Source organism: Ammospiza nelsoni, chromosome 11 (assembly GCF_027579445.1).
Source record: "Ammospiza nelsoni isolate bAmmNel1 chromosome 11, bAmmNel1.pri, whole genome shotgun sequence".
Classification (NCBI taxonomy): Eukaryota; Metazoa; Chordata; class Aves; order Passeriformes; family Passerellidae; genus Ammospiza; species Ammospiza nelsoni.
The window spans coordinates 14298991-14310000 of record NC_080643.1 but is presented as its reverse complement, the minus strand read 5'-3'; the positions used below and the strand labels follow the sequence as shown (position 1 = coordinate 14310000).

At 61.1% G+C, this 11010-nt stretch overlaps 3 protein-coding genes across 5 annotated transcripts in view; 2 read left to right on the top strand and 1 right to left on the bottom strand.

Moving 5' to 3' along the window:
• The window catches only part of ABHD14B (abhydrolase domain containing 14B), a 1674-nt gene extending 943 nt beyond the window's left edge, over positions 1-731 (top strand). For all 3 annotated transcript variants that reach the window (XM_059480222.1, XM_059480220.1, XM_059480221.1), the window contains exons 3-4: positions 1-50; positions 388-731. The exon at positions 1-50 is cut by the window's left edge and continues 192 nt beyond it. In XM_059480222.1, the coding sequence (XP_059336205.1) occupies positions 1-50; positions 388-570 (233 nt within the window). In that variant the 3' untranslated portion in view covers positions 571-731. The remainder of the gene's footprint in view (positions 51-387) is intronic.
• Positions 732-1978: 1247 nt separating this feature from the next.
• On the top strand, positions 1979-7872 carry PCBP4 (poly(rC) binding protein 4). The gene is made up of 13 exons (XM_059480094.1): positions 1979-2051; positions 3451-3566; positions 3892-3915; positions 3994-4026; positions 4259-4375; positions 4461-4589; positions 4821-4949; positions 5201-5275; positions 5426-5470; positions 5614-5689; positions 6064-6116; positions 6521-6690; positions 7005-7872. Exons 2-13 carry the CDS (start codon positions 3471-3473, stop codon positions 7318-7320), a joined length of 1263 nt encoding a protein of 420 aa, XP_059336077.1. The 5' UTR covers positions 1979-2051; positions 3451-3470; the 3' UTR covers positions 7321-7872.
• Positions 7873-9212: 1340 nt separating this feature from the next.
• LOC132078380 (probable G-protein coupled receptor) lies at positions 9213-10915 on the bottom strand. The gene is made up of 2 exons (XM_059480479.1): positions 10794-10915; positions 9213-10555 (listed from the first exon to the last, which is right to left on the bottom strand). Exon 2 carries the CDS (start codon positions 10443-10445, stop codon positions 9213-9215), a length of 1233 nt encoding a protein of 410 aa, XP_059336462.1. The 5' UTR covers positions 10446-10555; positions 10794-10915.
• Between the last annotated feature and the right edge of the window lie 95 nt (positions 10916-11010).

Below are 11010 nucleotides of genomic sequence, written 5' to 3'. Positions count from 1 at the left end.
CACCCATCTGCACTGAGAAATTCACGGCGCAGCAGTATGCCCAGATCAAAGTACGGCCTGGAAGGGCACTGGGGAGGGCAGGGAACTGGGAGGAGATGGTGCAGGGGGGACCCTGGCACTGGGGTTGAGCAGGGGAAAGGCCAAACAGGCCAGGAACCCTGTTGCCACTGAAAGAGCAGAACCTGATGATGAAGGAATGTAAATGTGGGGTAGTGGGAAGTAAAGAAGGGACAACTGGAGACCCAGGAGTCTGAGCTTCAGTTTCCCTTTGTCATACTGGGTGGGGGAGAAGGGCAAGTGACTCCCCGCCAGGATGTCCCTGGCAAGGAGGAGCAAGTGCCTGTCTGGGTGACCCTTGCAGGCTCAGGGTGCTTTCCCCCTATACAGACCCCCACGCTGATCGTGTACGGGGACCAGGATGCAGAGCTGGGGCAGACCAGTCTGAACAACCTGAAGCACCTCCCTGAGCACCAGGTGCTGCTGCTGCCGGGTGCAGGACATGCCTGCTACCTGGACAAGCCCAATGAGTGGCACCGTGGACTCCTGGACTTCCTGCAGCAGCTGAAGTGAGGAGGTTGGGACCACAGAGCAGGAGGATGTGACCAGCCTACCCACCCCTCTGCACATGCACCCTTGTGCCAACCCAGGCGCTCACACTGCACTGGCCCACACCAGCACCCACTCTCTTGAGACCAAATAAAACCCCAAGCTCTGCCACTGCTTTCCTGCCACATTCATCCTGCTTCTTTTCCACCTTTCCCACCTCCTTCCCCCAAACCTACCTTCATGGCTGCTGTCCCACACAGGTTTGGGGGCTGACAGCAGGGAAGATGCAGCCACTGAGGGATGGTACATTTGGGGATTGTGGATGAGTGAGTGCCAGCCTTGCTGTAGCCCACGCATCACTCCTGATGGGACCCCCATGAACCTCAGAGGGTGCCCAGGGAGCCCTGGGGCTGTGTTAAGGGACAGGTAGGTCTCCCAAGGCAGTGACATCTGTGTCCCCAGCTGGCCAGCTTCCTCTTCATCCTCCTCTTCCTCCTCCTACCCCTCCTGGCATGCACCCAAGTCCAGGGTAATCCACATGGGCTTAAAAGGGAGCTGCCAGGCCTGGGAGGCTCCTGCCCGTGCCCAGCACCCAGGGGAGATGGGTGATTTACCCAAAGAGTGGCTGCCATGGACAGATGAGGGGGTGGGCAGGGAGGCTGGACAGACAGGGGGCAAGACCCCTGCCTGCCCCCTGCCTGCTCTGCCTTTGGTGCTGCTGCACCGGGCACTCGGGGGCACAGATGGAGCCGGCAGCAGGGTGCCCCCCCAGTGCCCCCCCTTCCCCAAGCTTGCCTGGCTTTAGCTGCTTACGCCAGGGCCCAGGAGGATTTAGTGGGGGAGGTAAGGGGCGGGGGGGCACTTTTCTGTGGGTGCAGGATGCCCGTGTGTGGGACACAAGGCAGTGCCAGGGGTGCAGGAGCTGGTCTCTGCCCTGGCAGTCTGGCAGCGCCCCTGTATGGAGCATCCCTGGCCCCCCAGATGGCTCAGCTCCCCTGTTGCTGTCCTGACCCCCCCATTCACGGGTGCCTCCTGCCCCTGCAGGCACCACCCCGCAGCAGCAGCCCGGGGTGCCAGCGGGCCTTGGGGTGCCAGCTGCCCCATCCCTGCCCGCCCCGGTGTCCTTGAGCCCTCGAGCCCTGCCAGCTGATCGGCTTCCAGGAAAAAAACCACGCAATTACAAAGAGGGGCGATGTGTGAGCCAAAGGGAGGGGGGCCGGGGGGGCCAGGAATGTCCCCAGCGGTGGCAGATGGCCTTACCCAGGGTGCATTGTTCCTTTTAGTGTCTCTTATCCGCTGTAATAGGATCCCGGAGGGAGGGATGTGGGAGAGGGGAAGAGCGAGGGGGGCCCCGGCGTGGACCGGGGTGGGGGCCGGGGCTGCCAGCTTGGCCCTGGCCTGTCAAGCGGCTCATTGTTCCTGCCCCGGGTGTCACTGGGCGCCGCCGAGGACAATGTGGCACTGAGAGGGGCGGCCGGCGGCGGAGGGACGAGGCGCACACAAAGGTACCCGCCCGGCCCCACTCCCGCGGGGACCAGGGGGCTTGGGGCAGCCGGGAGGGCGAGAACTGAGAGGTTTCCCCAGGGACGGGGTGGGGGCTTCCTCCTGTCGTCCCCCCTCCCTTTGTCACCCGAAGGTGCCCCGAAGGACGGGCGGTGCCCAGCTTGGTGGCTGTCCCAGTGCCAGCCGTGGCAGGTGGCCTGTGCCCATCACCGGGGCCTTTGGCGTCTCTGCCAGCCTGCCTCACCTGGTGGAGAGCCCCCTGCCCGCAGACCCCCCAGGCGTTGTCTGTGGCAGCGGGGGGGACACCCGTGGCCCTGCTGCGTTCCCCTGTCCCATCGCCGGCCTCATCCCTCTTCCCGCGGCGCGGTCTTTGTCCCTGGCGGGCTCCTGCTGCCATTCATCCCAGGGGAATGGGGACCCTCGCTGTCCCTGCCGGCACCCCACACCTCTCCGGCTGCCGCGGGCAGGGTGCATCCCTGCCTCCCCCTCCGCCCCACTCCGGGCTCCCTGCACCAGGATCGGCAATATTCCCCCTCTCCAGTGTCTCCACCTTTCCCCAGCCCGCGGTAACGGGGGGTGCAAACTGGGTGTTCAAACCCCTCCGGGGGTGCGGGCACGGCGCTTGGGGGCTGCGACCCCCGTTCCCCTGATGCAGGAGATGTGCTGTAGCGGTGACGAGTCCTGCCAGCACCTAAAATAGCCGCCCCCCCCGCCATGCCCGCGGCCGCGGCCCCAGCCTCAACACGGGTGCTTTGTTTCAAAGCTGCTTGGCATCGCCCAGCCCGCCGGGAGCCAGCGGTGCCGCAGCCGCCCACCCGGGCCTGCACACACACTGATTGTCCGGCTACCGGGCCCCGGCCGCCCACGGCCGCCCGGGCACACGGTCCGGGGGCCCTGGGGAGCTCCAGGATGGGACACGGTGCGGCCGCGTCAGTCAGCAGGCATCATGCTGTGCTTTGGTTGGGGTGGTCCCCATCTAGGAGCTTGCCTCAGTGTCCCCTGGGACTTTGTGCATGGACACGGGGAAGGGAGGAGGAGAAAGAAGGTGGCTTGCATAGCTTGTGAGACCACCCAGGCCACCTCTGTTCTCCCTACTGTTTGCATTGGCAGACAGAACCCTATCCCACAGCCACGCTCCACACGCCTTGCCTCATCCCCCTGTATCCATCCAGTTCTGACTTTGTGCAACTCAAGCACGCACATAGCAGTGGGTCCCTTTTGGGGATAAAGGGTGCCTGTGGGGTGCCATGGGGCCATGTGAGCCTTGCCTGCCAGAGGAGGGCACAGTGCTGCCCCTGCCTCAGTTTGCCATTCCCCAGCCATAGGATATTCAAGCTGCAATCTGGGGGTGGGGGGTTAGCTGGGGCATGTCCCCTTTCTGAAGACCACCGTGTCCCACAGGCTCATCTCGCCCTCCCGCCATGGCATCGCCGGACGGAGCCAGTGGCGTGGGTGGCAGTCCCGAGGAGACAGAGCTCAGCATCACCCTGACCCTCCGCATGCTCATGCACGGCAAGGTAATGGCAGGGGGCTCAGTGCCACTGAGGGGACAGCGATACCTGGGCTGAGGGGCCAGCTGGAGCTCCAGCTCCTCACCAGGCCCTGTTTTCTGTGCCCTGTTTTCTTCCCATGTTCCCAGTCTCCCCTAGGAATAGCATTCCCAGAAGGATTTCTCTCCCCATCCTAAGCCAGGGAGGGGCACATTCCCATGCCCCAGTGTCACTAGTTAAGTCACCAGTGTCTCTGGGGCTGAGTCTGCCTGTTGCCAGGCTGTGGGCAAAGGAGGTATGTGGCATGCAGGGAGCCACCTCTTGACAGTTCCACTCTTCTCTGCCTTTTCAGGAGATCGGCAGCATCATTGGCAAGGTAAGATTTGGGGTCCGGTGTGTTGCCAGCACTTGGCCCCCCTGGACCTGACCACCCACTCTGTTCCTTTATCTGCAGAAAGGAGAGACTGTTAAGAGGATACGAGAGCAGGTAAGGGCGTGCTGGTGGGCTGCCAGGTCCTGCTGCCTGTCATGCCTGTACCTGCCAGCTCGCACGTGCCTGCCCCCCTAAATCCCAGGTGGGGAAAACAAAGCAGCACCCCAGGGAAGGCTGCCTGGGGCAGGTGGGAAGGCATCCGTATCCTCCTGTGAGGCTATCCCTGGGGGAAGTCCTGAAGCACAGGGCTTGTGACATCCCTAACGGGGTGTGACACTGTCCCCAGAGCACTGCACGCATCACTATCTCGGAAGGGTCCTGCCCCGAGCGCATCACCACCATCACCGGCTCCACCGACGCCGTCTTCCGCGCTGTCTCCATGATCGCCTTCAAGCTGGAGGAGGTAGAGAGCCCTCCTAAATCCCCACCAGGTGCCCCCACACCTGTGGGATCCTGGGGTCTGACGCTGCATCCCACATCCCTCACAGGACCTGGGAGCAGGGGGCGATGGGGTGTCAGCAGGCAGAGCCCCGGTGACCCTGCGCCTTGTCATCCCCGCCAGCCAGTGCGGCTCCCTCATCGGCAAGGCGGGAGCCAAGATCCGGGAGATCCGAGAGGTGAGCCTGAGGGGAGCCTGGAGGGCACAGAGCCCTGGGGGCACAGAGCCCTGGATGTAGGGGCTGACACGGTCCCACAGGGGCTGAGGGAGGTGATGCAGGAGAGGGAGCATTGCTCTGCAGGTCCTGCAATGGGCCCTGGGGGCTCAGGAAGGGGACAGGGGTGGTGTGAGGTGCTGAGCCCTGGCAGGGAGCTGTTGGGGAATGCCGGCATCTCTCTGCTTCCTGCAGAGCACAGGGGCACAGGTGCAGGTGGCTGGTGACTTGCTGCCCAACTCCACTGAACGGGCTGTCACGGTCTCGGGGGTGCCGGACACCATCATCCAGTGCGTGAGGCAGATCTGCGCTGTCATCCTGGAGGTACCTGCCAAGCCCCCTGCCCAGCCCAGGGGGCATCTGCTACCCACCTCTCCCTTCCCAAGGCTTCCCATGCCCATCTGGACCCAAACACCAGGGTTCCCCTGTGTGGAAACCCATAGGAGCACTCTGCCTTTGTAGTGCTGGGGGCTGTGCCCAGCTTGCTGGGGGCATAAGGGGGCAGAGGATCCTTGGGCTACAGGGGCATTCAGCTTCATCTCTCATCTCCTCCACCTCCTTCCTTCTGTCTCCAGTCGCCTCCGAAGGGGGCCACCATACCCTACCACCCTGGTCTGTCCCTGGGCACCATCCTGCTCTCTGCCAATCAGGTAAGAAGCCACAGCATCTCCGAGGGCATGAGGTGGCCAGGAGGGCAGCCTCTGGTGGGCTCAGGGTAGTCTCTCTGCCCCAGGGGGGAGTGACCTGAGGCAATGGTCCTCACCTGACTCCCCACTGATGGTCTTTTTTGCTCTCCCCAGGGCTTCTCCATGCAGGGCCAGTACAGCGGGGTCTCTCCTGCAGAGGTGAGTCTGTCCATGAGGCAATGGGGTCTGTGCCCACCAGGATGGGTACTGCTGGGAATGCCTGCCTTGGAAGGCACTGGGGCACAGCTGACTCTGCCATCACCCCTAACACCACCTTCCTCCTCTTGGCACTGTCTGGGCAGGTGACGAAGCTGCAGCAGCTGTCAGGGCATGCGCTTCCCTTCGCCCCCCTGGGCCATGCACCCACCATGGTGCCAGGTGAGCATCTCCCATGCTCCCCCGAGGCTGGGTGTGCCCCTCCTGATCCTCCCTGACACCTGGCCCTGATGAAGGGGTTTCCCTCCTCTGCACCCTTCCCAGCCCCCCCAGCATGTCTGCCTGCCCCTCCAGCACAACCTTGTCATTGTTTTCCTGGGGTCACTGCACCCACCAGTGCTCCCCAGGCCTGCAGTGCGAGAGCACCAGCACCAAATTATGCCTTGTGTCTATGTCCTGTCTTCCTTTCCTCTCCCCAGCAATCCTCCAGGTTTGTCCTCAGGGCCACTCACCATCCCAGTATGGGGCTGGGGTAAGGGCGCAGAGCTACTGGAGAGCTGCCCCTTCATTGCTGATATCCCTGTCTCTCTCTCCAGGTCTGGATGCCAGCTCCCAGAGCAGCTCCCAGGAGTTCCTGGTGCCCAATGACGTATGTATTGATCTGGGAATGACGAGGGGGACCACAGCTTGTCCCCACCTATGTGGCACTTTGCAGAGGCCAGCACCCACTGATGCACACAGTGGAGGCTCTGCCAGAGCTTAGGAGCAGGAGGGAGTAGCTGGGGCAGAAGAAAGGGGAAACTGAAACACAGGACAGGGGGAAGAGTTTGCCAAGGAAAGGCCTTGGCATGTGGCACAATGCCCGCAAGAGGGTCTTAGGTGAGACCAAAAAGCAGGGTTTGCTCAAGGAAAGCAGTGTCCTGCCCTCCTAGTGCCTTCCACAGTTTCACCCCTGAGGTGTAGGTGGTGTCTGGGTGAGCCCCTTGGAGCTCCCTGCTTGGCAATCTGCCCTGGCTGCTCCTGGCTCAGCCCATGCCATCCCTGCCCTTTCAGCTCATCGGCTGCATCATCGGCCGGCACGGCAGCAAGATCAGCGAGATCAGGCAGATGTCAGGTGCCCACATCAAGATTGGCAACCAGACCGAGGGCTCCAGTGAGCGGCACGTGACCATCACAGGGACCCCTGTCAGCATCACCCTGGCTCAGTACCTCATCACAGCCTGGTAGGTGCCACCCTGGGGGGACTCATGCTGGGTGCTAGTGAGGAGTGGCTCTTCACCATCACGCCAAGGCAGCTTTGGGAGGATCCACAGCATCCTCAGGAAGAATGAGCTGGGTGGTGCTTTGAGATCCTGAGGTGGCAGGTGCAGGACCCGTGACCCACCATATCTGAGGCCCAGTTTTTTAACCCAGGATGTGCCATGGATAATTGTGCCAGAAGGGATGGGGTGCGCAGCTCCTGCAACCCAACCTTGTGGTGGGAGAACAACTCTGTCACCATGGTACTCACCATCATCCTTCTCTCTTTCTTCCCCAGCTTAGAGACTGCTAAATCTACCTCCCAGGTGCCACCAGGCCCTGGCTCCATGGACCTTGGCATGGGCTTCTCGCAGCCCCTCGGCCCAGGCTCCGGTGCGGCTCTCCCCGCCGTGGCCCCAGCGCCCCCGGCCCTGCTGGGCACCCCCTACGCCATCTCCCTCTCCAACTTCATCGGCCTCAAGCCCGTGTCCTTCCTGGCACTGTCCCCCTCCTCCGTGGCAGGTCCCAATGGTGGCACCACCACCTACACGACCAAGATCTCGGCGGCCAACGGCACCAAGAAAGCTGACCGGCAGAAGTTCTCGCCCTACTGAACCCCACTGGTGGCTGGGCCAGGGGGTACAGGGTGCTACTCAGTAGCAGGGACACCTTCCTGCCACCCACCCTGATCTCAGCCTCTGCCAGGTGCCCCATGTCCCCCACCCCAGGGAAGGGAAGGGTCTTCCTGGTGGTGATGCCTGCTGGAGGAAGGGGCAGTTTTGTTGCCTGCTGTCCATCCCAGAAGCTCTGTGCCCCCCTCCCTGATTTTCTGCACCGAGACCATGTGTCCCAGTATTGGGTGGAGGGGCTGTCCCTGCTGGCCTAGGGTCCCTTCTCCCAGTGCCCTGTGCTGGTGTGGGACCCCTACTTCCTGCTCCTCACCCTGCCTCCCCGGCCATCCTGCTCATGCCCACACTCCATCTGGCACCCCAAAGCCAGGTCCCACTGGATGAGGGCTGCCTGGCCTCTCCAGGAGTCCCACTTCCACTGGCTCTGGTGGGGGGCCCTCCCTGGGCCACCCTGGGCCAACCCCATCCAAGAGCCAGTCCCTGCTGGCTTGGAAATGCTGTATATATATGAGTCTATATTTTTTCCTCCTTTGTAACTTATCAATGGTTTAATAAAAAGATAAAATTTACAAGAAAATTACAATAATAATAATAATAATAATAATAATAATAATAATAATAATAATAATAATAATAATAATAATAATATTCCCTACCCTGGGTGGAGACTTCCCCCAGAGCAGAGGTGGCCCCAGATCCTGGGTACTTGGGTGGTGGATGGAAAGACATCCCTGTGTCTAGGGGAGGATGCTGGCCTTCAGCCCCATCTCTCTGTGGGGGTCTTCCTGGAGCCCCTCCCTGCCACAGGGAGGCCATAGGGCAGTTTTCCCTCAGGCCTTCAGTTACTTCTGGAGTAGGACATCTCCAACCCACCATGCCAACACCATCCCTGGGACCTTTGTGGGCAGGCAGAGGGTGATGTACCCCTGCAGCGTTCCCCAAAAGGGTCCAGTCCCCCTTCCAGCAGCGGGGACCCTATGAGAGTCCCCAGGCCCTTCAAAAGCAATGAGACTGAAGAGGAACAGCAGGTCCTGATCCCCTCTGGCTGCTGCTGCCCTGGGGCAGCCCACACAGCCACCCCCCACCACCCTGTGTCACCAAGTCCAACCCAGCGTGCCCTTGGCTGGCAGCCCAAGTTGGCACGTGGCACTGCTGACCAGGCCTCAAACTGGGCAGCTGTGTCCATAAACAGCCTGGTATGGACCCCCAGACAGCCAGTTCCCCCCCAGGGGGGTGATCCCTGCCAGCTGAGAGGGACAGAGGGCATGGCCAGGCGTGGCCATTGCATGCTGCCATGCCAGCAGGACAAACAGTGACACAGCCAGAGCCAGCCCTGTGGGTGTGTCCCCCGATCCACTGATCACAGGGAGCAGAATCTCCTCCACACAGACATTAGTTTTGGGTTAAACAGCCAAGGATGGAAGTCTCTGTGTCTGCCATCCATCCAGGCTCAGCAGGGGCTGGGCCCTGGTGTTACTGGTATTAGTGGCATTAGCTGGAATGTTGCCCCTGGATCAGGGGACATTGGCCCTTCCTGTCGGCCAGGCATGCTCCCACCCAGGCAATGGAGATGGAGATGGAGGTGTCCCATCCCCTGCCCCTGTGCAGGAGCCCCCTGGCACCCCATGTCTTGAGGAGAGCCCATCTCTGGAACTGGGCTGTGCTGGAGCCAGAGACAATTCCAGCCTGCAGAAGAGAGATATGACTTCCTCAGATCTGCTACCTTCTCCCAGCAGAGAAAACATCTTTCAACATAAGCTCAGAGTAGAGGCAAAACCTGCACAAGGACTCCTCCAAATCCAAGAGATTGGGTCCAAGCAGCGCTCATGGGTCCCTGGCAGGTCTCCTGCCCAGCACACTGGGACAGATCCTGCCTCTCAGCTGCTCTCTTCCCCAGGAACTTGACTTGGGGTGGGGAAGCTTGTTGTGGTCTGGTCCAGCCTGTTCCTGGGGCTGGGGCTGATGCAGCTGGTGTGCATCTCCAGTGTGCAAGTTGCTCTCTGGAGGAACTGCAAGAAGTTTTCCTGCACAGAAGCCTCTGAGATGGTAAGACAGAGCTCCTGACCAAGTGGATGGTTGAGACAGCTGCGCCGCAGCCGGGCCAGCTCCTCGCGGATTTGGCGGTTCAGCAACCCGTAGAAGAAAGGATTAACAGCAAAGGAGGAGTAGGCAATCCAGGTGACCACCATCTCCCCGTGCCCACCACCCACAGTGGCAAGAGGGACAGAGGAGTGCAAGTGGAAAGCAAAGAAAGGCAGCCAGCAGCACAAGAACTGTCCCACAATAAGCACCAAGGTGAGGATGGCCTTGTTGCTTCCCAGAAGGCGATCTGGGATCAGCCTGGGCAGCATCAGGATCCAGGCAGTGAGGATGGTCACCTGGCTGGCGATGGAGTCACATCGGTGTCTGGGTGCCACTGCCTGTGCTGGCACGGGTGCCTGCTGCAGGGACGCAGTCCGGGCCACGCGGTAGATGCTGGAGTAGACAGCGAGGATAATGATGGTGGGCAGAATAAAGCAGGTGATGCTGAAGAGGATCACAAAAACCTTCTTGTGGGCCCCGGGGCTCCAGTACACCGTGCAGCGGCTGGCACTGGTGGCCCCGTTGCCATGAGGCCATGCCACTAGTGCCAAGACAGTGATGAGAACAGACTTGACCCAAACGAAAACCACTCCAGCCACCGCCAGCCTGATGGTCATCTTGACCTCATACCTCAGGGGGTGGATGATGTAGTAGTACCGCTCCACGCTGATGATGCAGATGGTGAGAATGGAGGCACTGATGAAGCAGATGTTCAGGAATATCACGGCCTTGCACTCAGCAATGCTGTAGATAACCCAGTTGAAATAGGAGGAGCTGGAGATGATCCCCAGGGGCATGAGGAAAATGGCTGAGAGGAGATTGACCACGCAGAGGTGGCAGACAAAGATGAACTTCCTGAAAAGGGGCGTTTTGAGGATGATGACCAAAACCACGATGTTGGCCACCAGGGCGGTGAGGGTGAGCAGGATCATGCAGAAGAGGCCCACCACCTCCTGGCCAATGGAGTGCTCGGGGATGGAGAGCAGCTCTAGGCTGTCCGTGGTGTTTGACCCCGTCCAACTCGGCATCCCCCTCCAGGGCTAAGCCAGCAGCTCTGGTGCCCGGGCAGCAAGGGCTCTTCTCCTGTGTCCCAGAGAGGGTAACCCCACCACAACCATGACTGCTACCTTCTCCTTGCCTGTTGGGATCAGGAGCCAGGTGTGAAGGGAACGAACCAAAATGGAGAAGAGCCACAGAGAAGCACAGAGACAACCAGCACACTTCCCAGGTGCTGGAGGAGGGAGAGGTAGCCAGTGAAGTCATATCACCCTGGCTCTCCCAAAGCTGCCACCTAGGCTGTCCCCAACCCTGCCAGGGACCCCATCCCCCCTCTCCAATGGCACCAGTATGTCCTGAGGTGGGACAGCACAACTCACCTGTCCCAACCCTCTCGCTCTGGCCACAGGGGCCCCCAGGGTGGGTGGGATTCAGCGCACCTTTTCTCCTGGGGAGATGGGCAATGCTCCTCTCCTCTGGGGATCCTGCTTGCTGCTGTTGCTGGTTCTGTTGCTCCCGCAGCAGAGCGGGGCTGCCGGCCCTGTGTGAGGCCACGCTCGCCCGACCCCGCTCCCGTCACCGCTCGTCATCCTGTTT

What these genes read in the sequence shown, in the direction of transcription:
- PCBP4 (XM_059480094.1), top strand. Translation starts at nt 3,471, where the DNA reads ATGGCATCGCCGGACGGAGCCAGTGGCGTGGGTGGCAGTCCCGAGGAG. An exon ending in TTAAGAGGATACGAGAGCAG is followed by an intron (nt 4,027 to 4,258) that starts GTAAGGGCGTGC and finishes CACTGTCCCCAG; the next exon opens with AGCACTGCACGCATCACTAT. An exon ending in AGTTCCTGGTGCCCAATGAC is followed by an intron (nt 6,117 to 6,520) that starts GTATGTATTGAT and finishes CTGCCCTTTCAG; the next exon opens with CTCATCGGCTGCATCATCGG.
- LOC132078380 (XM_059480479.1), bottom strand. Translation starts at nt 10,445, where the DNA reads ATGCCGAGTTGGACGGGGTCAAACACCACGGACAGCCTAGAGCTGCTC.